Here is a 21994-nt window from a genome sequence, read left to right as displayed (position 1 = left end):
CCACCCCCACCCCCACCCACCCCAACCCCAATTGATAACCGACCACTAACTTCTTCTTGTGTATGTGAACTTTATTGGGTGTCTATTTGATTAAGAATGGTGAAAAGCGATGGGATGAGTAATACTCGAAGATGCATAACAATATGCTTCAATACTATGGCAAAGTGGCTTGATAAATAGCTAGAAACCCTAGGGACAGTCTGGTCTAGTTGACTCCATTGAGTATATGGTGGTAATTCAATGATGACCGTCTGTTTTGTTATATATGATAGACTCTTGGAAAGATTTTCTGTACTTCAACCGCGAAAGTGAAAATCATTTCCTGAACTCGACAACTGTGTTTGCAGGGCATAAATATTTCCCAAATATCAATCATGCACAAAAAATTTACTTGTGTACTGTTGGATTTATAGCTAAAATGCTGTTCATTATTCAATTTTGCTAATGAGGCCTTAAATTTAGTGTTTCTAGTTGTCTTTAAGAAAATTATTTTGAGCCTTAGTTGTGCTCTTGATAGTAGATTTAGCATTTTGATGGAGTGTGCCATTTATATGTGACTTTTAATTGTAATTTCATAAGCTGGCTACTCACTGCTGATGATGCTGCTGCTACTGCTACTGCTACTGCTACGGTTTTTTTATTTTTATTTTTATTTTATTTTATTTTTTTTAGATATTTTCCACATAATGCTTTATCACCCATTTATTTTTCTCCTGTGATATAGTGGTATGAGCTGGAGGTCGTTACCCTCCTAGTATATTTTACATTTATGCTTGACACTCTTGACATTGGTCTTTTAGGTTCTTCTCAATTATTGCCATTTTGATTCTGACTTGGGATGTATTTCTGCAGCTCTATGTTCATGGTGAAAAATTCAACCAGCCGATATTCCACTGCAACAATATTGCTGGACATGTTGACCCTGTAAGTAGAATAGATCTATTATATACTTTCAGTGGAGAGGTCTGACTTCCATCCTGCCAATTTCAGGTCGTACCTGATAACGAGCACAGGGCTCTGTATTCGACTCACTCCTTCAAGATTCTCTTCAAGGAAGGTGGTTGTGGAACTTTTGTCCCACTTTTTTTCAACTTAATTTCATCAGTTAGACAATACAACCAACGTACCAGCATGGAAGCACAGCCTCAAATGGATCCTCTGCAAGCAGCATCAACTCCTGTTGACGAGATGATGAGACATGCGTATGTGTCCATTTCCCTATTTATCTTTCACGATTACAAGGATTACATCTGTCTGATTTATATTTATTATCATTATTATTTATTTATTTATTGTTATTATTATTATATTTTTTTTCATGTGTTTTGCAGATATGTTGATCCGAATGACCCAACAAGAATTTTTTTACAGCAGCCAACTCAGGAATCTCAGTTGAGGCGTCGCACATACAATCCACATGCTGTTGAAAGCTCAATATGATCATGGTCATACTATAAGCACGTGCTTAAATATGTATTTAAATGAGCAAAATAAGGTAATGGGGATGTTGAACCTTTTTCCAAGATTATTGTAAAATTCTGTATTTACCCGTAAAATGTTTCTATGGATGAATTGTTATTATCTTCTATGTACGAGGCGTTGATATATTTTTACCTTCTCTTACCGTCTACCACTGTCATTCAGATTTTGAAATTAACAAATTGTTTTTTATATACCACGTTAAGTTATCGAGCCCTAAAAACATGGTAAAAAGTTCTCTTTAATGCATGGTTTACTGTGAAATGCCAGAGCATTGCAAGTTTCCAAATAATCAATTAGCCATATGTAACGGACTGTATGTTGGACCCTCAGGTTTCTGACAGTCCTCAAGGTAACGTCGCCCACACACTGATCGGTAAGTTAAGATATAAGATAAAAACAGTAAATTTTAGGTAGGAAGCTTGCAATCACACTTTGCATATGTTGGTGCCTTTTTGATAGTTTGGCTTTGAACTCGCGATGTTCACATGGGAAGGGGAAGGGGAGTTTACTAGACTTGTAACTCACTCTTCTGCTCAATCCGTCGATGGCCTTGTAGTAGAACGTGTGCCTCTCATCTTTGCGAGATTTTGTCGTTACATTCTCGTCTATGCCACTGAGTACCAAAATTCTTCACAATTGTGGCACCATTCCCTTGATGTGCGAGTGTCATGGCACCCTCTCCCCTTCTTCCCTAGTAACATGTACATGCTACCTTCAATACTAACATTTACCCTTTGTACCTAGGATTGGTTCCTCAAATTGACAGCTCCTCTAGTCGCATCGTCACAGCGCATGTCGAAGCATTCCACACAAAGGCCCCCACTTTTGATTTCTTTTGCAATGCTTTGTCATGCTTTGCAAAACAAATGTTTTAGTGGGCAAATTGCATAACGCATCTCTACTTCCATAATCGTTAAAGCTTTCCATCATAAATTTTGCTTGCTTGCCAACTGTGCTTCGCCACGAATCTCGTGGCTTTGTCTCACCTTAGTGGTCCCAAAATCATTTCTGCAGAAATGCACAGCATTTGTCTTCCGCAAACAACAATGCAACGTTCAGAGCATACCTACTTTGATACCAATTGTAACGGATTGTCAATTCAACCTCTCGAGTTCTCGACAGCCTTTGAGGCAGCTTCCCTCACACACAGATCGGCAAACTAAGATATAAAATAAGCACAATAAACTTTGAATAGGAAACTTACAATCATATTTGCATATGGGACACCGCTAATGTACTTTCCAATTATTTTTCTTAGAACCCACAATAAGCAATCTTGTCATATCATATGGGTAGGACAGTTCGTTAGGCCCGTGACTTGTAGCTCTTTAGTTAGCTATGTTTGAACAATGAATTGTCTTCAAACAAGATGCAGCTAATTTCACTTTTAATGCTTCTTACTATCGTTCTGCACAAACTTTTTAAATCAACAGAGATTCAAGTAAACTAGGAGTATATTAAAAAAAATATTTTTAATTTTCTGCTATTTTTATTACTTTCAAGATGTTCCTACAACGGGACGGACCTCCTTGTCTTCGCGGGTCAGGAATGCATTTTGCATCCTGAACGTCAACGGTTCAAGAATTGTCTACAAAAATGTCTAGTAATAGGATCCCTGTATCCAAAAATCAATCAAAGTTTGGAAACCTGAATGCCCAAAAAATGACTGGGGATCCAAGTGTGAAAAGTCGTTCAGTATGGGGACTGTTGGAACATATTTCCGTAAAAATTAAATATAAATACAATATTATCCAAACATTGTAACTAAAAAAGGTTAATCTACTTATTTTGCTGGCAAGTGATCTTAATATGGTTTTTAAGCTGAAGTAATTAAAACTTTGACGCTAACATATGTCTTCAAAATACATCATAAATAGCAAAACACCTGACTGTTGTCGAAGCTTATGATGTCACATAACACCTAGCTTTCAAATGGAACCTAAAACCTCATCTAAAGACGAAATAATTATTTATTTTTTAGCATTAGATGGTTCGGAAATCCAGTGTTCTAGATTTCGTCTGCTTGATCAGGGTGGTCATGCTGGAAACCATCTCCGTCTCCTCTTCCATAATTAGTCCATGGTAACACAGATTCTAATAAAACAGACAGCACATTCCGATTGGTCAAGTCGGGTGGGTTGGGTAATTCTTCCCTATTCTGTAATCCTCCCCTTGGATCAACCATAAAATTTTGTAGGTTATCAGGTGGCATTGTTGGCATGGAATCAGAGAAATCTGACACCAGCAAATGAGAGTACCTAGAACAAAGAATTATACACAGTTATACTTCATCAGTATGCCCAAAAACTAGCAAAAGCACAATAATAAGAACAGTGTTTAGCAACAGAAGACTCACTCGTTCTTCTCTGATGAGAAAGCTTCTTTTCTTACACAAGCCCAATCCAGAGCTTCCCTTCCATTATCTTTCAGTGTCTCAATCACCATAAGTGCAGAATCCCGAAGAAACTTTTGTAGATCAGGGAGCCTCCATAATATGTAACTCCTTTCAACATAAATATTAATCAAGTGATCCAAGGACGGAATTCCTGTATGCCCTGGCCTGAAGAAACTATGCTTGAGAATGGTGCTCCATGCGGGATCTTTTAATGGAACCTTCGCTACCAATTTCTTTAAGACTGAAGGGTGAAGCATTAAAGCCTGCTTCATGAGATCAGAAGCAGCTGCTTTTCCAGTATCCATTTTTCTCTCCTTTAAACCTTCATGACTTTGAATGTAAAACCGGCACACAGCGAGGGAAATAGAGAAATTTGGAAATAACCATAGCGAATTACCACCTTTATATTCTTCAGAAAAGCGTTCTAGCCAGGAATACTCCTCAGCTCTCAAAGAGTAGTAGTCAATACAGAAAATGGCTCCCATTGGATCATCTAGATCTAGAGAAAGCAACAGCTTGCAAACTTCAAGGGCAGATCGGTGGCACCCACGCCTATCCATGTTTTTCATGTGAGTGAAAAGGGCTGAGAATAAAGGTTTGTTGGTTTCGTAGACGTACTTCAATTGAAAATTGCCCAACAAAGGAGAAAACATTGGATGCCAAGCACATTCCAAAGCATACAGACACTTTGCAATAGCATCAGCAGACCTTTCATGTTCACCCAGAAATTTGAAATAGTCCGCCAACGTGATGAGTGAATCTATATGATAAGGATGGTACAATAGAATACTCGCAATACCATTAAGATCATGTATTGCCTTGGCAGCTTCAAATGCTCTCTGAGCTTGGCCATAGGATGACGAGTGTACATATCTAAAAGGCATAAACAAGAACCAAATAATAAGGCCATCTCTTAGGATACAAGAAAATCATTAAAAATTTGCATTTTCCATTAATGGCCACATCCACTAACACAACATATGAGGCAATAGTTAAACGAGTTGTAGTCTATTCCTGTGGTGATGCATCAAAGACATTACTGCAGTTGCTTCCAAATGGGATATCTAGGGAAACAAGTTTCTGAAAATGTGAAAACAGGTAGTTTTGGCTGACATAGACATGCTGATCCAACTCAAATACATGATACTTAAATTATAATTACCTAAGCAATATAGTTTCTTGCACATCCAGCTATTATTATGGCTTCCTACATGCAACTCCCTTCCCTAAGTACTTGACCAAGCCAATCAGTTTCCACTAAAGAAAATCAAGAGGTATTTATGACTTACCACGTTACAACTTCAAATCCAACTATCAACAATCGTTTTCTAACAATACATGGGACAGATCAACTAGGTATGAATACCACAAAAAAATTCTCATGCATCAGGCACATGTATGTATTCAACTGGCTAAAATCTAAGTTTGACTGCACGAAACGAAAAATTGAATGAGCAGTTGTTGCAAATAAGCACACCATACAGTTAAACATACTATCAATCAGAAGGTCTAAACAGCAAAAATGAGTGCCATAACCAAGAATAGACATAATATATATATATATATATATATATATAGAGCGTTTGGGAGATATTTTTGTGTAAAAATGCATTTTTAAATAGTAAATTGATGGAAAATGTGTGGTTGAAAAATAAGGAAAAGTTTTTTATTTACGTGTAATATTATTTTAATAAAGAATGTGGAGTTGAAAAGAAGAGAGAGAAAAATATATTTTGAAAAAAATGAGTTCCAAGCGGGGCCATATATTTATTATTATTATTTTTTTTTTTTATAAGTGATATTCCATAAGATTTTTTTTTAATGACAGTAGGTGTGCGGGCCAACTTATGTGCACCTTGACTAATCTCACGGGACCCTGAAATTTACAGCCGAATACTCACTTCAGTAGCCATGAGGGGACTCGAATTGGTGACCATTGAAAAGCAAACCCAAGGTCTAACCACTGAGCTATCTCTCAGGGTTTGATGCTCTATAAGAATATTAAAGGAAGAAAACTTGGAAAGATTGATTAATAAAAATAGAACAGTGTTTAAGTTCCATAGTTGAAGAGACTGAACTTGTGTTTGAGCCCCATTATTATCGAAAAATGTATTTTGAAATAGTAGATTGATGGAGAATGTGTAGTTAAAAAATAAGAAAAAAAATTTGATTTGTGTGTAATATTTTAATGAAGAATGTATGGTCAAAAAGAAGAAAGAAAAAAATGTATTTTAGGAAAAATGAAAATCAAACACCCTTTGAATAATATTCCAACTCATTTTGTACCCCGCTACCTGAAGCAAATACAATATTAAGATAAAGACAACGATTCTCTTTGCTCTATGTTCAATTGCATATTAATATAAAATATTATTAAATGAAATATTATCTTCGGTCAGAACTGATAAGATTTGCATTTGGGGTTCTTCCATGTTACTTTTCATAAATTAGGCATGTTTTATTTATTTGACTTCAAAATTTAAATATTCACTTACATGAATGGAAATAATTGATAAAATTGATATGACATCTAACTCATCTAATGCATGAAGTACCAAAGCTGGACACTATTACACACTGCTATGTAAGGTTCGCCTTCTCATATTTAGCATGTAAAACCCAACACTCGCACGAAGTTTAAGGAAACTGGCCAAAACATTGTGCACTGAATCATAGATTTAGAAACTAGAATATACAATAAAGACGTTTTATATTGAGTTAAAATAAATTGGAACATACAATAAAAATTGCCCCCTCCCGCCAAAATTTATGGGAGTCTTTCAATTCATACAGCTCACTCTCCTAGATTTAATGTGGCACTCCTCCACCTTGTGTAAGTGATGAGAAGCTCCAGTAAATCGGTTTCTTAACGTTAGCTTTCAACAATGTAAATACCATCAGAAAAAATCAACTCTGATTACCTGTTGATCTAATCATTGGCTAAATGCAATATCTTAGTTTTGAGCCAGGCAGCATATTCAAAAGCGCCTGAAGTGCACATCAGTGCAAGGCATTCGTTAAGGTCTCAAAGTTTATGAGTTATGTGCCCCTTGTGAAGGCATACTTCTTAACTTGAGCTCCTTAGTCTTGTGCTCTTTGGCCTCAGCTTATTAAACTGGTTTTTTATTATACCCTTAAAAGGTTTATTCAGATTTTCCTAAACACGCTCCAACCCCAAAAAATAAAAATAAAATAAAATAAACAGAATAAACAGAGAGCTCATGCATGCCCAAGTCCTGTACACGAGCAAATTAGGAGCACCTCCCACCCACCCTGAGAAAATGTTATTGCAGTTTTCAGCAACTATTGATGTGTGACAGGCTACCAGTTTTAAGGGACTGCAACATGTGACTTTCTTCTGCCTTTTCTTTTATATATATTTTTTGCTGCTATGTGTTTCTATTTTCTCCCTTTTAAAGCCAAACCTAATTCTTTTTGTTTATATTGGCTGAGTTTTTCTTTCATATATAGTTTTTGTTGCCCATGACATATTTTTAATATTACTGATTACTCTTCACAGCTACCAAGAACAGCCCAATAATTTGTTCTCACTTCTCAGCCTATTTAATATTCACCATCCAATAATAGATAAAAATCTAAGAGAGAGGAATTGACCTGAAATAATGAACTTCATCTTTGGTTTCCATAAGTTCCATGGACAAGGAACCATCCCAACGCGGCCAACGTTCAGATGGAGAAACAAGAATGGTCCTCCTGTGGTTATGACTCCCACGTCTACCAACATGCGCACTGCTTGAACTTCCAGAATGATGACTTCTTTCAAATGAATTCACTACCTTAGACCCAAAGATTCTTCGGAGCTCATTTTCTGGCCTGAGAAATTTAGGATCAATTTGTAGTATAGAGGATTTGCAGTGCTTTGCCCTTATGTCATCATTATTAACTTTTGCTGACTTGTCTTTTGCAAGATAAGATGTGATCTGTTCATTACCATAAGAGCTAGCTCCCAAAGACAAATTTTCTAACATCAGACCAGAAGATATTTCATCATCTTCGGCACTAGCAGACAAATCATCCTTGATTTTCTTCTTTTTGTTTTTCTTTTTCTTCTTCTTCGTTTTGACATCAGATGTGGAAACATTGTTAATGGTAGCTTTTAACATAGAGGGATGCTTGCCATCAATATTTCCCATTGAAGACTCATTGGTAGAATTGTCTTTCTCCTGCAGTCAATCATCCATTACAGATATCAACAGCAGTTCAGATTATTTTTTTTTTTCTTTCTTTCTTTTTTTTTTTTTTTTTTTAAAAAAAAAAATATAGGTAAACAGCAGTTCAGATTTCATATTGCTATATCATATCACCAACAACTCCTTGTGAAATTATATATTTTTTCTTGTTGCCATGTAATAAACTAGTAACAAAATGGGACAACATCTCTAATAGCTTAAAATTCTAGAAGCAACTGAAAATTCTTAGAGGTAAATACAAATTCTTACAGATAAATAGATTAGCATTTGCACTCGATAATTTTGCATTGTTGTAAAAATACATTACAGGTGGATTTAAAACCAGTAGTAATGCTTTGTATACTCAACCCTTGTTTGATACCCATTTTTTTCAAAATACATTTTTCTCTCTCTTCTTTTCAATCACACATTCTTCAATAAAATAATATTACACACAAATTCAAAAGTTTTCTTTATTTTTTAACCACACATTCTCCATCAATCTACCATTCTGGAATGCATTCTTAATATAAAAATGGGAAACAAACAAGCTCTCAGTATGGAGCTTAGAACTTTAGAGCACCCACGTCCTATAGCATCTTAAGAAGTCAAATCAGTCTCCTGGAAGGCATCACAGAGCCTTCTTCCCTCTTTCTAATTAAGAAGTCCCCACTCCCCAGTACCCACCTCTTACAGTTACATCTTGATCTCACTTCCAACTACAGAAGTCACAATTCCAGAATATTACGTATACTAAAGAGCCTCTAAATTCAGAGAAAGGTGCCGTATTAGGACCAAATCAAAATATTATTTTTCATCAAGTAGTAAGATAAATGTATTTTGTCTCCAGCATTATTGCATGTAGCTCAGAATGATAATATTTCACAGATGCACATTTAGAGTATACTATAAAATTGATTGCAAGCAGAAGTCAGAGACCTTTCATGACGCATGGGAGATCATGTTAGCATTAGACATTTGATTAGTAAAATTTACATTATACAGTAATCAAAACCAATAGAAAGGCACCACTGCAAATTGAAAATTGGAGGGTTCCTGGTGAAATGCTTGAACAAGTTCCTCTACCGTTGGTTATGCCAGTTAGTGATGATGCTAAGTACAAAAACGAAGCTGACCAACACAAGAGGAACACGGAACGTAAAATTGGTGGCCAAGTGAATGTGCATCTTCAAAGGGTCTTACAAGAAAAGTTGGGTGTTCGCACACACTGAAGGCTCTGTTAGATGAAGTGCTCACTAATTTGATCTTCCAGCAGAATAAAGAATACACAAATATGCAATATTTTCTGGTATCCTGGACCTAACAAACAGAACTTAATATATAGCAGGACTTGATTACTAACAATATTATTCCAGTAGACAAATATCTTATTGAATAACCAAGGTCTGACAGGAAAATTTAATGTATCCCCCCTCATTATTTAAAACTTAAATTCACTTAATTATTACAGACATAAGAAACATTTTTCAAGATTACTTGAAATGCTTTCTTAGTTGACAACAGCAACATCACCGATTCCGATTACAAAAGAACAACAACAGCGAGAAAAGAAACCCTCGAATACACATCCACACAGATACACATAACGATTTTCCAACAAAAAAGAATAAAAAAAGAGACCTGATCAGAATCGGGGTCGACGACGTCGTAGTCGTCGTTATTGTCGTCAAGAAGATCGAATGGATTTTTGGGAGGGGTTGAGGAGTCAGGGGATTCAGACTCGTGGCCATTGTAGAGCTCCTCCTCCTGCTGTCGCAGTGCAGCTTCTTGTTCTTTCAGAACCTTTTTCAGTAGTCGTGCCGACATAATCACGTAACTCCGAGCTCTATACCAATTCCAGTGCGGCAACTCTGCCTCCAAGAAAGTATTTTATTTTATTTTTCGCGTCTTAAATTTATGTTCAATTTAAGCTTAGCCAAACATATATACGAATATTTGAGACATAAAGGAAGAACCTATTGAACCATGAAGCCTATACTAATAGGGCCCAGTTCTCCAATGTTGGGCTTTTATGCCAAACCCACTCAAACAATTTCTTTGCCTTGTTCAAGCCCTATTTTTTCAAAAATTCATGCATATTTTCAAATAAAATAATTTTATACATAAATTGAAAAAAAAAATCCTACTTTTTAGTCACATATTTTTCAAAAAACCTCTATTCAAAAATACATTTGTTCTTCAAAATGGAGCCCAAACTAGGGCAATTTTCATTTTTTCTAGATTAATATACTAATTATGAAACAAAAATAAAATAGGTGATTATATTGAGGCCCCGTTTGATTTCTATGTTTCTCAAAAAATATTTTTCGCTCTTTTCTTTTCAACCACATATTTTTCATTAAAATAATATTACACATAAATCAAAAACTTTTCGTCCGCACATTCTCTATCAATCTACTATTGTAAAATTCATTTTTCCATAAAAATGAGTGCTAAATACCTTCTGACATCATAAATTTTTATTTATTATGCTGCAATTAAGTTCATCAATATTTATTCATTGTAGCAATTATTTTCTTAACTTTTTCTGTCGAAATCTTATTTCAATTTTCCATTAATTAGTATGTTCCGTTATTGACAATTATTTATATCAAAATATTAGCCCCTCTTTAGCCCCCATTATGTGGAAAAATTAATGGGTGGAATATTATTTTTTTGAAAAATGAATGGTTGAAAAGAAAAAAAATTTTCGATTTACGTGTAATATTATTTTATGAAAAATTATGTGGTTGAAAATAAGAATGATAAAAGTGAAATGTAATGTAATGAAAATTAATGGGGCTCAAACGGGGGTTTAATATATTCACGCTTTGAAATATGTGAAAACTATTTTTTTGAACTTTTATTTATTTATTTTTAAAAATATAACCAAAAAAAAAGTTATCTACGCCATTTCGAAGTGTCAAGAAAAATCTTGAGAGGCACAAACGCTATAATGAGTAAAGATTAAGAATCTTAAATACAGTTAAAATGCAGTGTAAGAAATAAAAATTGCTATGTGAATATAATTACTCAGACAAAATTGCTTGGGTCACGTGAGGTTCCTTGTTAGGCCGTCATCAACCTTGCCCATGTTTGATATAGATTAAAATTTAAATTTTACTATAAATCAAAAATTAATAATTAATTTTAACCACATATTTCATTGATCCCATGACTTTTTAACAACACTTTTCTTTTGTTTGAACTCTATTTTTCTACAATTAATCTAGTTGTATAAAAACAAGTTGACAAAAAGGTTGACAAAACAAGTATTGGCAAAATTTTGATTTCAAATAATTTTAAAAAGTGTTTTAAAAATGATTGGTGTAAATATTTGTTTGTAAATTAACTTTGTTAATTAATTTTGTACAAGCAATCTCATTTTTCTAACAATTAAACTACTTGTACAAGGTAGTTTGACAAAAATGGTTAACAAAGCGCGTGTTGGCAAAATCAAGACAAATAAATTTTGTTGCTTTTAAAAACTATTTTTGTGAATTAAGTGATCTTAATTTTACCAATAATCACTTTGTCAACTTTTATTTGTAAACCTACTTTGTAAGTATATCATATCTTTTCTCTAAATACCATGACGTTTTGGACACCGTAGGAAAATTCTAGAAACGACAAACAGCCAGGCCGGCCAGTCCTATCCTCATCATTTGTCAGTAGTCACATATGGGGAGAATGACATTGGAAACGTACTCCACACACTCAGTAATCACCGACAAAAGGTTCTCCGTATGAACAAGGCAATGTGTGCGTCACGGGACCTGATCTCAATTTGGCCGTGCTTATAAGCACCATTTTGAAATCTCAAAATTCTCCATGGCGGCGAAGAATATGAGAAACATAAGGATTTCGTGTATAATCTGGCTTGCGTTTTGCTGGTTGGTTGAGTGTGACGACCGACGGCAACCACTGAGGTTCGGTGGGAAAACGGGGGAGTTTAGGATTCTGCAAGTGGCGGATATGCACTATGCCGACGGTTGGAAAACTCCTTGCGAGGATGTGTTTCCCCAGCAGATGCCCTCCTGCTCCGATCTCAACACCACTGCCTTCATTCGCCGTCTCATTCTTGCCGAGAGACCCGACCTCATTGTTTTCACTGGTAACTCCTATTCCCTATTACTTCACTTTCTTACTTGTTAAGGATGCTGCTAGTATTGATTTTGTTAATCGTTAGGGTCCATCTGCAAGATGGTGTCTGTTTGAGAGAGTACACTAATTTGGGAATCCGGATGCTCATCTGAGCATAATTTGATCTTTCTCACAGTCAGTCACATAGTGAAATTGAATTGCAGGTGATAATATTTTCGGCTTTGATGCCTCTAACCCGGAAACATCAATGAATGCTGCATTTGCCCCGGCAATGTTATCAAATATACCATGGGCTGCTGTTCTGGGAAATCATGATCAAGAATCTACTTTATCAAGGGAAGGTGTGATGAAATTTATTGTTAAATTGAAAAACACTTTGTCTCTGTTAAACCCTCCTGAAGCTCACGTTATCGATGGATTTGGGAATTACAATTTGGAAGTCCACGGAGTTAAAGATTCTAGTTTAGTTAATAAATCTCTTCTCAATCTCTACTTTCTAGACAGTGGTGATTACTCTACAATTCCCTCCATCCCTGGCTACGGCTGGATCAAACCTTCTCAGCAGTTCTGGTTTCAACGAACGTCCCTCAAGCTTAAGGTAGTTAAGCTGCAAAAATTTCTGACTCGAGACTTTTGTTTGGTTTATGATTAATTTACAAATCCTTCAAACAAAGGAACCTTTATGATTCACTTTTGAGGACTTAGGAATACTGCCTAATGATGGAGATTCTAATGGATGTTATGATGAAGATTTGTCAGTATCAGCACTTACTTTAGAAAAAGAAATTAGGATTTATTAAGGGATTATATTTTATTTTATTTTATCCTTTCCGGAGTCATTAAGTTAGATTAAATAATTCTCCATCTTGTTAGTGTGGTATCTTTCTCTTTAATTTTTTATTTTTTATTTTTTATTTTTTATTTTTTGGTTGCGAGAGATAGTAAAGCATAAGCTAGACTTGGCTGTTTCAACAGACTGACTATTGAATTATATCAAAGTGATTATTTAGATATTAAAACTTTGCCCTCCAATTCTTGTCTTCTTGTTTCACCCCACTTTCTCTTTCTTTTGAGCTTCTGTTTATTCTCTATTATTCGGTTTCTATATGTTGTGCTGCATAACCAAGGCTGCTTTACATCTTGATTGATTGCAATTCCCATTATTTTCTCCTGAAGAAATTTGTTTTTTTAATTGTTTGGTTTACGAAGGCATTGCAATGTTGGATATTTTCCTCATTGTCCAGCAACTGAATGTTTTTCAAGAACAGTCTCATTTAACTTAAACCGTCTATCTTGTACAACCCTAGAAGAAAAATGTACACCACTGTACTAAAGTGCATCAACTAGTTTATTTCATGATTTTATAATAATCTTGCAAGAGAGCAAATCCATTTCCCATGATTATGGTTTCTTACAAGATTTAGTTTCGTCCAAGGCTTTGGAGTATCAATATAAGAGAAAGGAGATAATGATTCTAATAGCACAAAGTATGAACAATAGCATAGATATCTTTCATCATATATTGAATACTTTTGGGTTGCTTCATTGACCTTCTCACCAAATTAAGACTTTAGTATATACTTTATTGCTTGAAACACCACAAATCCCAATATTAGATGCATCACTTGCAACTTTAAACATTTTTGATAAATTCTGGTAGTTGGAGAGCTGCTTCAGTTGATAGTGCTGCATTAATTATAAAGTTTTTAATGATGTGTTTTTCCACAGGAATTCCCATAGAAACCTGTATTCTTCTATTGTGTTGGGGATTGGCCATGCTATAATGGCTTAGACATCTCCAGATCTAGTTCAGTCCCTTTACATGAATAGACAAAGCGCGATGCAAAAATTGGATTTTTGAATGAATATTTCTTTGTGTTACTGTATATTCTTTTGACTGATAACTACTTTTAAAATCCATCTTTGAAAATGTAAAAGATTGGGCCTTCATATCTTAATATATCGTCCAATCAAGGAAATAGAGGTTGATATTTGATGGCTATCTTGTTAATGGCGCTATAATCAGGCCTCGTACCTTGTTTCTTCGGGGTTAGCAATTTTTGGCCAACACAAGGGCTTACTGAGTCCCTTAAGAGCATCTCATTAAACAACCCTTTTAGCTCTGATATTAGGTAGTTGTGAAAATCTGATACTAGCTGATTGATGATCCATATTCTGCATTAGAGCAGTTCAGTTGGTTTTTTATAGAGCCACAATGGATAAGAGTTCCAGCAACTTAGCAATTCATGTAGGTTTATATTTGACAATTTGAAAATAACATGTAGGATAATAATCGACACTTGGAAAGGATAACAAATTGACCCACTGTTGGCACCCCATTTTTCAAAACTCATTTTTCAACACAACTTTTATCAATTTTTCATCTACACATTTTATCAATTTTTATAAAAATCTACTAAGAATGTGATTTTTGTATAAATCAAGCAGAGACTAAATACTCCTCAAGGGATTTACGACAAAGACTTTTCCAGATATTAAGTTCCATTTTATGCTTTCAATAAGTCCTTATTGGCAGCTGCCATTGGTTTCCAACACTTGATCATATGGCTTTTAGATTGTCTTATGCTAAGCTCATGTTTGGCTATTGTTAATAAACTGTTTATGGTAAAACCAATTTTTATCCACATATTTCGTGGGACTTACAAGTGCTATCTCATTTCTATCTATTTATAATTTAAACCATTTATAAACACATGCTCTAAGAGTTGTGGATTTTCTTTTCTTAATTCATTGATATATTAATTGCAGAGGAGTTACATGAAGAAACCAGAGCCTCAAAAGGCTCCTGCTCCAGGGCTTGTGTACTTTCACATTCCATTGCCTGAATATGCAAGCTTTGATTCGTCAAACTTCACAGGTGTGAAACAGGAAGGCATTAGTTCAGCATCTATTAACTCTGGCTTCTTTACGACCATGGTAGAGGCAGGGGATGTGAAGGCTGCTTTCACAGGCCATGATCACCTCAATGACTTCTGTGGTGAGTTAACGGGTATACATCTATGTTATGCTGGAGGTTTTGGATATCATGCATATGGGAAAGCTGGATGGGCGAGGAGGGCGAGGATGGTGGTAGCATCGTTGGAGAAAACAGAGAAAGAAGCATGGGGAACAGTCAAGTCTATCAAAACGTGGAAGCGTTTAGATGATGATCACCTCACTGCTATTGATAGTCAGGTGCTCTGGAGTAAGAGATCCAACAGTAAGCTTCTGATACATTGACTATGCATTCTTTTTTTGTTTTACTTCATTCTCTGACTGAATATCTGGTTCTTACGTATTTTGGTATCCCTTATCTGTACACTTTGGGACATTTAGCCCGTGTTTGATTTGGACAAAAATTATGATAGGTGAAATCTGTGGTTAAAAAGTTGATAAAAGTTGTAGGTCTTTTTGTTGAAAATGAGTTTCAGGAAATGGTGGTCAAACAGGGCTTAATTCCATTGGAAATGGTAGGAGCGCGAGAGGGGTTAAAAAGACCCCGTAGTCCAGACTCTGCTATAAAAAGTGAGCAGCTTCATCTATAAGTCTTGAGTGGAACTGTTGTTGGTGCTCTATTTCTTATCTTCCTCCTATTGTTGAGATACCCTCTTTCCCTCCTGCCTTTCTATTTAGGAAGTGGAAGTCATTGCCCAAGTGAGTGAGGCTGGTTTAGTAATACCAAACTTTGAACTTGAACCGAGAATAAAGCAACCAAGCTGATTGACTTCCCTTTCTTCACGAATCCGTATTAGCGAAATCCAATCTTTTCTGGGCGAGGAATTGCACATAGTCACTATTTGGTTAAGCTAGAAATCTTATTAAAATTTAAGTCAAAGTCAATAACTAATTACCCATTTTATGGGACCCACAGTTTTTTTTACCTATCCACTATCAAAGTCAAAGTTGTTTTCCTCTCAGCCCTCATAAAACTTGCTTCTTTTACCTGTTAATTGATCTGTAAGTTAATAATTAATAAATATAATTAAAGGCAAATATGCTGCCTCTGGAGATGCAAGACATATGCTGACAGGGAAAAAAAAAAAAAAAAGAAAAAAAAAAAGAGGCAAATTTGGGTATTTTAAGTATGAATGGTAATTTTTAATTCTAACATGTGCAGTACGTTTTGTCCATTAGATGAGATTTCCATCAAGGATATTTTTGCTGTTTGAGTTTCATTGGGAGTTCTTAGCGATTTAGGTTAGTTTTATATTAGTAGTTTCTCATTCAAAGTCCCTGTAGGAGTCTTCAAGTCTATAAATATTTATGGATATCTTTATTTACATGAAGTGATCATTACGAATGTTTGAGATTGTGTTTTGCATTTTTGCCCAACCTGCAAGGATAAAGCGTTCTCTACTTTCTTCAATTCTTCCTCTCTTTGTACCTTTCTATTCTCTCTGCTTTCAAAGCTCCTTCACATCTTGTGATCAGATTTGAATTTTTTCCTTTAAACCATGTCTATAAATTTTAATCAAATCTATTTTTTATCTGTTTATTTTTTAGTTTTTATTTTTTATGTTTTGCTTAAATTTCATCTATCAATCTAAATTCAAGATAAAGGAGCTGTTCCACATCACCTGGTTTTTGTCATAGCTATAGGTGACACACTTTGGGTCATACAGGATACCTGCCTTTCAGAGTCCCTTGATGGAATTGTCAGATTCCAAAAATCAGCCAAAAGTGGTGTACTCTCAAGACTTTTATGCCCTATCTTTTTTTGAACTTCTCGTCACTTAAACTAATCAATCTCTGTTTGCGATTTATAGCAATTTGGTTGCCTATTCATATAAACAGTTATTAATACCATAAAACTACCAGTTCTTAGTGTAATGAGCTATTAATGTTTTGTATTACTGATTAATTTACCGACACTGTTTCTCCACTTCACTTTTTCTGCAAATATTTGTGGGTAGGTGAAATTGCTGGTATTTTTGATTGGTTGTTACATAGTTCACATTTTCTAGTGTCAAAGAACAACATATTTGCTAGGATTGAACGACGAAACCGTCGAACTACAAAACCGAACCGAAACCAATTTTTCTTAAACTGTTGGATTTGATCCACGTGGATCCGTCAATATTTTGGCTTTGAACTATACCAAACTACTTTGAAGTAGTTTAGTTTAGATTTCAATCTTTGCAAACCATTTACTAAGAAGAAAATCTGAAAATAAATTCATTTAAATTTTATGCAACTCAATTAAAGTTAAACACATCCCAGTTAAAAAGTTACATCCATAATACATTACCCAATTATATTCAATGCCTAAATAGATCACAATAATTCATCCTTATTAATTACTTAACTCGTACACAAATACACATCAGTCATCACAATTATAATGCAAAACCCTCAAGTTGTGTGAAGTATTGAACAACTGTTGTTGAACTATATTTATCGACCGTCCATACAATTGAGTGGACAATTAAATCTAAAATTTAATTTAAACTCACAATTTTGTTTTCATCTACTAATAATTTGCTTGAATTTCATCCAAATTTTCTTATTTTTGGTAATTATTTGCTATATTTTACTGGAGTTGCGTTGTAATGTTCTAATTTGTAGTGGGCTCTTTTAAATTTTTAGCGAAGAGCCTTTTTTGTTTATTTGCGTTTCAACTTCCGAGTCAAGTCACTCAATTAATTATTTACTTTTTAACGTATTTTTTAGATTTTGCTGTTAAGTTTTAGAATCTAGCAATTGGTTCGATGGATTACTTAATTGGTCATTTCAAAGATTTGACTAATGAACATTTCGACATATTACTTTGATGAAAATTGAATGCAAATAAATAAAAGATTGTCCCCCTAAATTGCTAAAAATATGCTAGCTATTCAAATATTCATAATGATTCTGTGTCTATATTCCCGACTAGTAGTTTGATTCTTGATTCCTTTAGGAGTTTGTTGAGTACAATCATGTTGTTGCATTATAATTATAAAACTTTGGTTTGTAATATTTTAATGATACTATTTTTGTTTTACCATGAAATTTTCAACTAACATTTATCATTTAACTTTTTTAATTTTTTTTTTTTTTTTTTTTTTTTTTAATATATATTTGGCGAGGGGGGGGTGGGGTTAAACCGTGGTTTATTGGCTTGGTTTAGAACTTGAAATGGCTTGGTTTGGTTTGGCTTGGAATATTTTCAAACCGCTTTAAGGTTTTGGGTTTGAAAAATTGTCACAAATTGCCCAAATCGAATCGTGTTCATCCTTATTATTTGCCGTGACTGCATATTTTATGATGTTTAATTTGTTAAGTCTGATATTCTTGTGCAAGTTCTTTAATTTTTTATTCTTTAACTTGCTTCATGCAGGTGGTCGTAGAAAGAAGCGGATTGGCCGCCTATGATAGTGAAAATTAATATTGCAACAAGATTGACATGGACAAAAATGGCAATAGAAGAAGCTTATGTACAACAACTGTATTACGTTTAGTTTTTGTAATATTCCATGAAGTTTTCATGGATTATTGCATATAAGGTGAGTTCAACCTCAACGCTGTGGAACAGACGTTAAAAAATATAGTAAATTAAATTTTATGAATATTCATATATTTCAGTGATCGAAAGGGAAGTTATAATTTGTATTGAAGGATATGTGGAATGGCCTAATATCAGTTACTGAGCTAATATGTGTGTTCAAAATGCGAAATACAATTATCAGTTATAGATTACAATTCCAGATTTTCTTGTGAATATTACTGTCAATACCTATAGATATGAATGCAACTTAGCTATAAATTATCGGTTATAGATTACAACGATTCAACGCTGCTCCTCGTCCTGTTTGCCTTTGGACCTCCTTACTGGTAGGACTTTTCCTCTCTAGTATCGTGTGGATTTTGTCTAGGTTCACTTCAATGTCTCTCCGAGTAATAAAAAAACCTAAGAAAACACATTTTCATGGGTTGAACCTCAACATTTTCTATCAGGTGATGTTGAACAGTTTTTGCAAATATGTCACGTGATTGTTAGCCTTGGCACTTTTGACGACCATGTCATCAACAAAGGGGCATTAAAGTGAACCCAGACAAAAGTCACGCGATACTAGAGATGAAAGGTCCCACCAATAAGAAAGAGGTCCAAAGGCTAATGGGATGGGTGGTAGCATTGAATTGTTTCATGAGTCAGGTGGGAGATAAAATGCTACAACTTCAAAGCCATTGGGGGTTCTACTAATTTTGAGTAGGCTCAGGAGTGCGAAGAGTCACTTAAGTCCTTGAAGAGATCACTATAGGAACATCCAATTTTAACTAATCCATACCTTGGTGACGTGTTACGTCTCTACTTGGTAGTTTCACTACAGGTAGTCAGTGCGGTGTTGGTAAAAAAAATTCTCAAAGGCACAGAAACTAGTTTATTATATCAACCAAGTGCTGAAGGGTGCAAAGAAAAAATACAACCTGACCAAGCAACTGGTATTCACATTGATCGTCGCAGTTAGAAAATTTAGGTCATACTTTCAATCTCACATGGTACAGGTAATGACCGATCAGCCTATCAAGCAGATACTACATCAATCAAAAACTTCAGAGAGGCTGTTGAAATGGGCGATCGAGTGAGTTTGAAATAGAATTCAAGCCAATGACAGCTATCAAAGCACAGACTCTAACAGTCTTCATCGTCGAGTTTGCCACCCCGCCTAAGCAGTCGGTGGGACAAAAGGCAAATTGAAAAATTTTTGTGAACAGATCCTCGAACGATGAGGAATCAAGAGCGGTGATCATAATGATCGGGCCGGACTCTGAAGATGAATGTGAGGGGTTAATTTTTAAGTTCAAAAATGAAGCTTCACGAGCAAGTGTGTTGTATGGGACCCCTATTTCGTGTTTGGAAGGCCAATAATGTTAAAGGTTTTTCCCCATTGCTTTGAATTTGATGATGATGAAGGTATTAGTACTATGCCGATGTAGATAAAATTACCGAGGTTACCGCTTGATTGTTGGAATAAGTTGTCTAAAATTGCTTCGAAGGTCATTTCCAATCCCATACCAAAATTTGCACTATTTTGCACCAAACTAAAAATCATCTCCAACCATTACATCAAAACTTACACTAAATGATCAGTGTTTAATTATTTTTCTTCTTTTTTTTTTATTCTAGATAATTAATTTATTCGAAAAATTATTTATAAATACATAAATTAATAAATAAATAATTATGATAAATTAACGAAAATAATAATAATAATAATTATTATTATTATTATTATTATTTTTTTTTTTTATTATTATAACAATATTATTATTATTAATAAAAATAATGAAAATTATTTTATTAAAAAAATATCACACAAATGACCCAAATACCTTCCATTAATTACTTTGACAAATGAAAAAAAAAGGACAAATATGATTTTGCACCAAAATGGTGCAAACTTTGGTGCCACATTGGAGAGCTTTTATATCAAATTTTGGTGAAATTTGGTATTCTGATACATCCATTGGAGATGGCTTAAGGTTGGTAATCCTATATCCATGGATGAGCTCACCAATACCAATGAGAGATTATTATATGCTCGGGTTCTTCTCGAGATAGATGCTTCTAAGGAATTCGTGTGTACCATTCAAATGAATTTGCCTGTCAGGAAATTGAGAATTCAACATGTAGTGTATGAGTATGAGCCTAAATTTTGTGAAAACTGTAAGATGTTTGGGCACACCATAGCTGTGCGCACATATAAAATTCAGGCCAACAAGCAAAAGAAGGTTGTGGATGCTACATGCAATCAGGTTTCGGGTGGAAAACAAATTCAGGTTACTGGGGACATGTCTTGTGTATGCCAACTCGACTGAACAGATTACAGAAAATAGCTCGGTTCAGGTACAAACTGCTGGACAGCATGCGGGGGATGGACTGGGTTAGGTTAGTGCTGTTGGACAGCTCACCGAGGATAGATTGGATCAGGCAGAATAGGATGTTAGACGCTACTCTGATTCGGCCCTAAAAGAGCAGGATGGTATTGAACATCAAGGGCTACATAAGGTCCTAGATGAAGCTCCTTTCACTCAGGTTTTGCACAGGAAAAAGAGAGCAAAGCATGGGAGAGCAAAGCATGGGAAAAGTAGTGGAAGAATTACTCTAATTCCAGTGCTTGACAATGGAAATAACGAGTCAACTTTGTCAGGACAGATTCTCTTGGAGTTACATCTAAAACAACTAGTAATGAAAAGCTTAAAGTGAAGTTAGAGGAGCAAAGAAAAGTAATTGCCGCTAAGGATAAGCAGCAGTGGCAGATTCAGCTGGTGGCCGCCCTAGCTGGATTCGTTGGAACCTCCAGTGCCGCGCCGGCTATAATGAATCGGTGAAGGTGATGACAGATTTCCTGCTTGCCGGCCTGGGTGATTCTGTTGGGCCTTTTTTTTTTTTTTTTTTTTTTTTTTTTTTTTTTTTTTTAATTAGGCTGGCTCAAATTATAAAGCCCAAATCACCCATAGTTAAAAAATCATATTACTTACATGTTCACCACGACCACTACCAGAGTCCAGAGGCAGAATAGAAGTCCAGTCCGCACTACACATTCCGCAGTCGTCCAGATTTCAGGTTGCCCCTTTCCCGCCCCAATTCTTGATTTCCTTCCGTCAAACCCTTCTTGAGTTTTTCCCCCACTGGCCACTGGTACGAACTGTGAATTTGAATTGTTTATTGTTTATGTTTAATTATTGCACGAATTCTGAACAATTGAACGGTGAACCCACTTCTTGAGTTTTTCCTGGCAATGGCATGTTTATCGTTTATGTTTAATTATTGGGCTTTTTTTATTTTTTTTTTTGAGTAATTTGTTATGCTCTGCACCTCTGCCTCTGTTTGATTTGTATT

At 35.1% G+C, this 21994-nt stretch overlaps 3 protein-coding genes across 8 annotated transcripts in view; 2 read left to right on the top strand and 1 right to left on the bottom strand.

Moving 5' to 3' along the window:
* Window positions 1-1618, top strand: part of LOC111383641 (UPF0664 stress-induced protein C29B12.11c) — an 8195-nt gene extending 6577 nt beyond the window's left edge. Inside the window, exons 3-5 of the mRNA XM_023007760.1 lie at window positions 853-924; window positions 991-1202; window positions 1332-1618. Coding sequence (XP_022863528.1) covers window positions 853-924; window positions 991-1202; window positions 1332-1440 — 393 coding nt within the window. The 3' untranslated portion in view covers window positions 1441-1618. The remainder of the gene's footprint in view (window positions 1-852; window positions 925-990; window positions 1203-1331) is intronic.
* Window positions 1619-3240: 1622 nt separating this feature from the next.
* Window positions 3241-9998, bottom strand: LOC111383646 (transcription factor 25). Of its 2 annotated transcripts, XM_023007763.1 has the most exons (5): window positions 9709-9998; window positions 7828-8061; window positions 7493-7797; window positions 3839-4750; window positions 3282-3740 (listed from the first exon to the last, which is right to left on the bottom strand). In XM_023007763.1, the coding sequence occupies exons 1-5, from the start codon at window positions 9892-9894 to the stop codon at window positions 3491-3493; spliced, it is 1887 nt and encodes a 628-aa protein (XP_022863531.1). In that variant the 5' UTR covers window positions 9895-9998; the 3' UTR covers window positions 3282-3490. The 2 variants fall into 2 exon arrangements, with proteins under 2 accessions (XP_022863530.1, XP_022863531.1); XM_023007762.1 differs by having other exon boundaries at window positions 3241-3740; window positions 7493-8061.
* Window positions 9999-11755: 1757 nt separating this feature from the next.
* Window positions 11756-18871, top strand: LOC111383647 (probable inactive purple acid phosphatase 29). 5 transcript variants are annotated; one of them, XM_023007769.1, is made up of 6 exons: window positions 11757-12181; window positions 12375-12512; window positions 12672-12769; window positions 14941-15391; window positions 15577-15696; window positions 18491-18857. In XM_023007769.1, exons 1-6 carry the CDS (start codon window positions 11899-11901, stop codon window positions 18523-18525), a joined length of 1125 nt encoding a protein of 374 aa, XP_022863537.1. In that variant the 5' UTR covers window positions 11757-11898; the 3' UTR covers window positions 18526-18857. The 5 variants fall into 5 exon arrangements, with proteins under 5 accessions (XP_022863533.1, XP_022863537.1, XP_022863534.1 ...); XM_023007765.1 differs by having other exon boundaries at window positions 11756-12181; window positions 12375-12769; XM_023007766.1 differs by having other exon boundaries at window positions 12375-12769; window positions 15597-15696.
* Window positions 18872-21994: the final 3123 nt, after the last annotated feature.

This window comes from Olea europaea, unplaced genomic scaffold (assembly GCF_002742605.1).
Source record: "Olea europaea var. sylvestris unplaced genomic scaffold, O_europaea_v1 scaffold273, whole genome shotgun sequence".
Classification (NCBI taxonomy): Eukaryota; Viridiplantae; Streptophyta; class Magnoliopsida; order Lamiales; family Oleaceae; genus Olea; species Olea europaea.
Note: the sequence above shows the minus strand (reverse complement) of the source record. Positions and strands in the feature narration are given on the sequence as shown.

Bases quoted from the DNA above. Each gene is read 5' to 3' on its own strand.
- LOC111383646 (XM_023007762.1), bottom strand. From the start codon at position 9,894: ATGTCGGCACGACTACTGAAAAAGGTTCTGAAAGAACAAGAAGCTGCA. The intron at 8,062-9,708 runs GTCTCTTTTTTT...GATTGACTGCAG, and splicing joins TCGACCCCGATTCTGATCAG to GAGAAAGACAATTCTACCAA. The intron at 3,741-3,838 runs GTGAGTCTTCTG...TCTTTGTTCTAG, and splicing joins TTCTCATCAGAGAAGAACGA to GTACTCTCATTTGCTGGTGT.
- LOC111383647 (XM_023007765.1), top strand. From the start codon at position 11,899: ATGGCGGCGAAGAATATGAGAAACATAAGGATTTCGTGTATAATCTGG. The intron at 12,182-12,374 runs GTAACTCCTATT...ATTGAATTGCAG, and splicing joins CGACCTCATTGTTTTCACTG to GTGATAATATTTTCGGCTTT. The intron at 15,392-15,576 runs GTAAGCTTCTGA...TAAAAGTTGTAG, and splicing joins CTGGAGTAAGAGATCCAACA to GTCTTTTTGTTGAAAATGAG.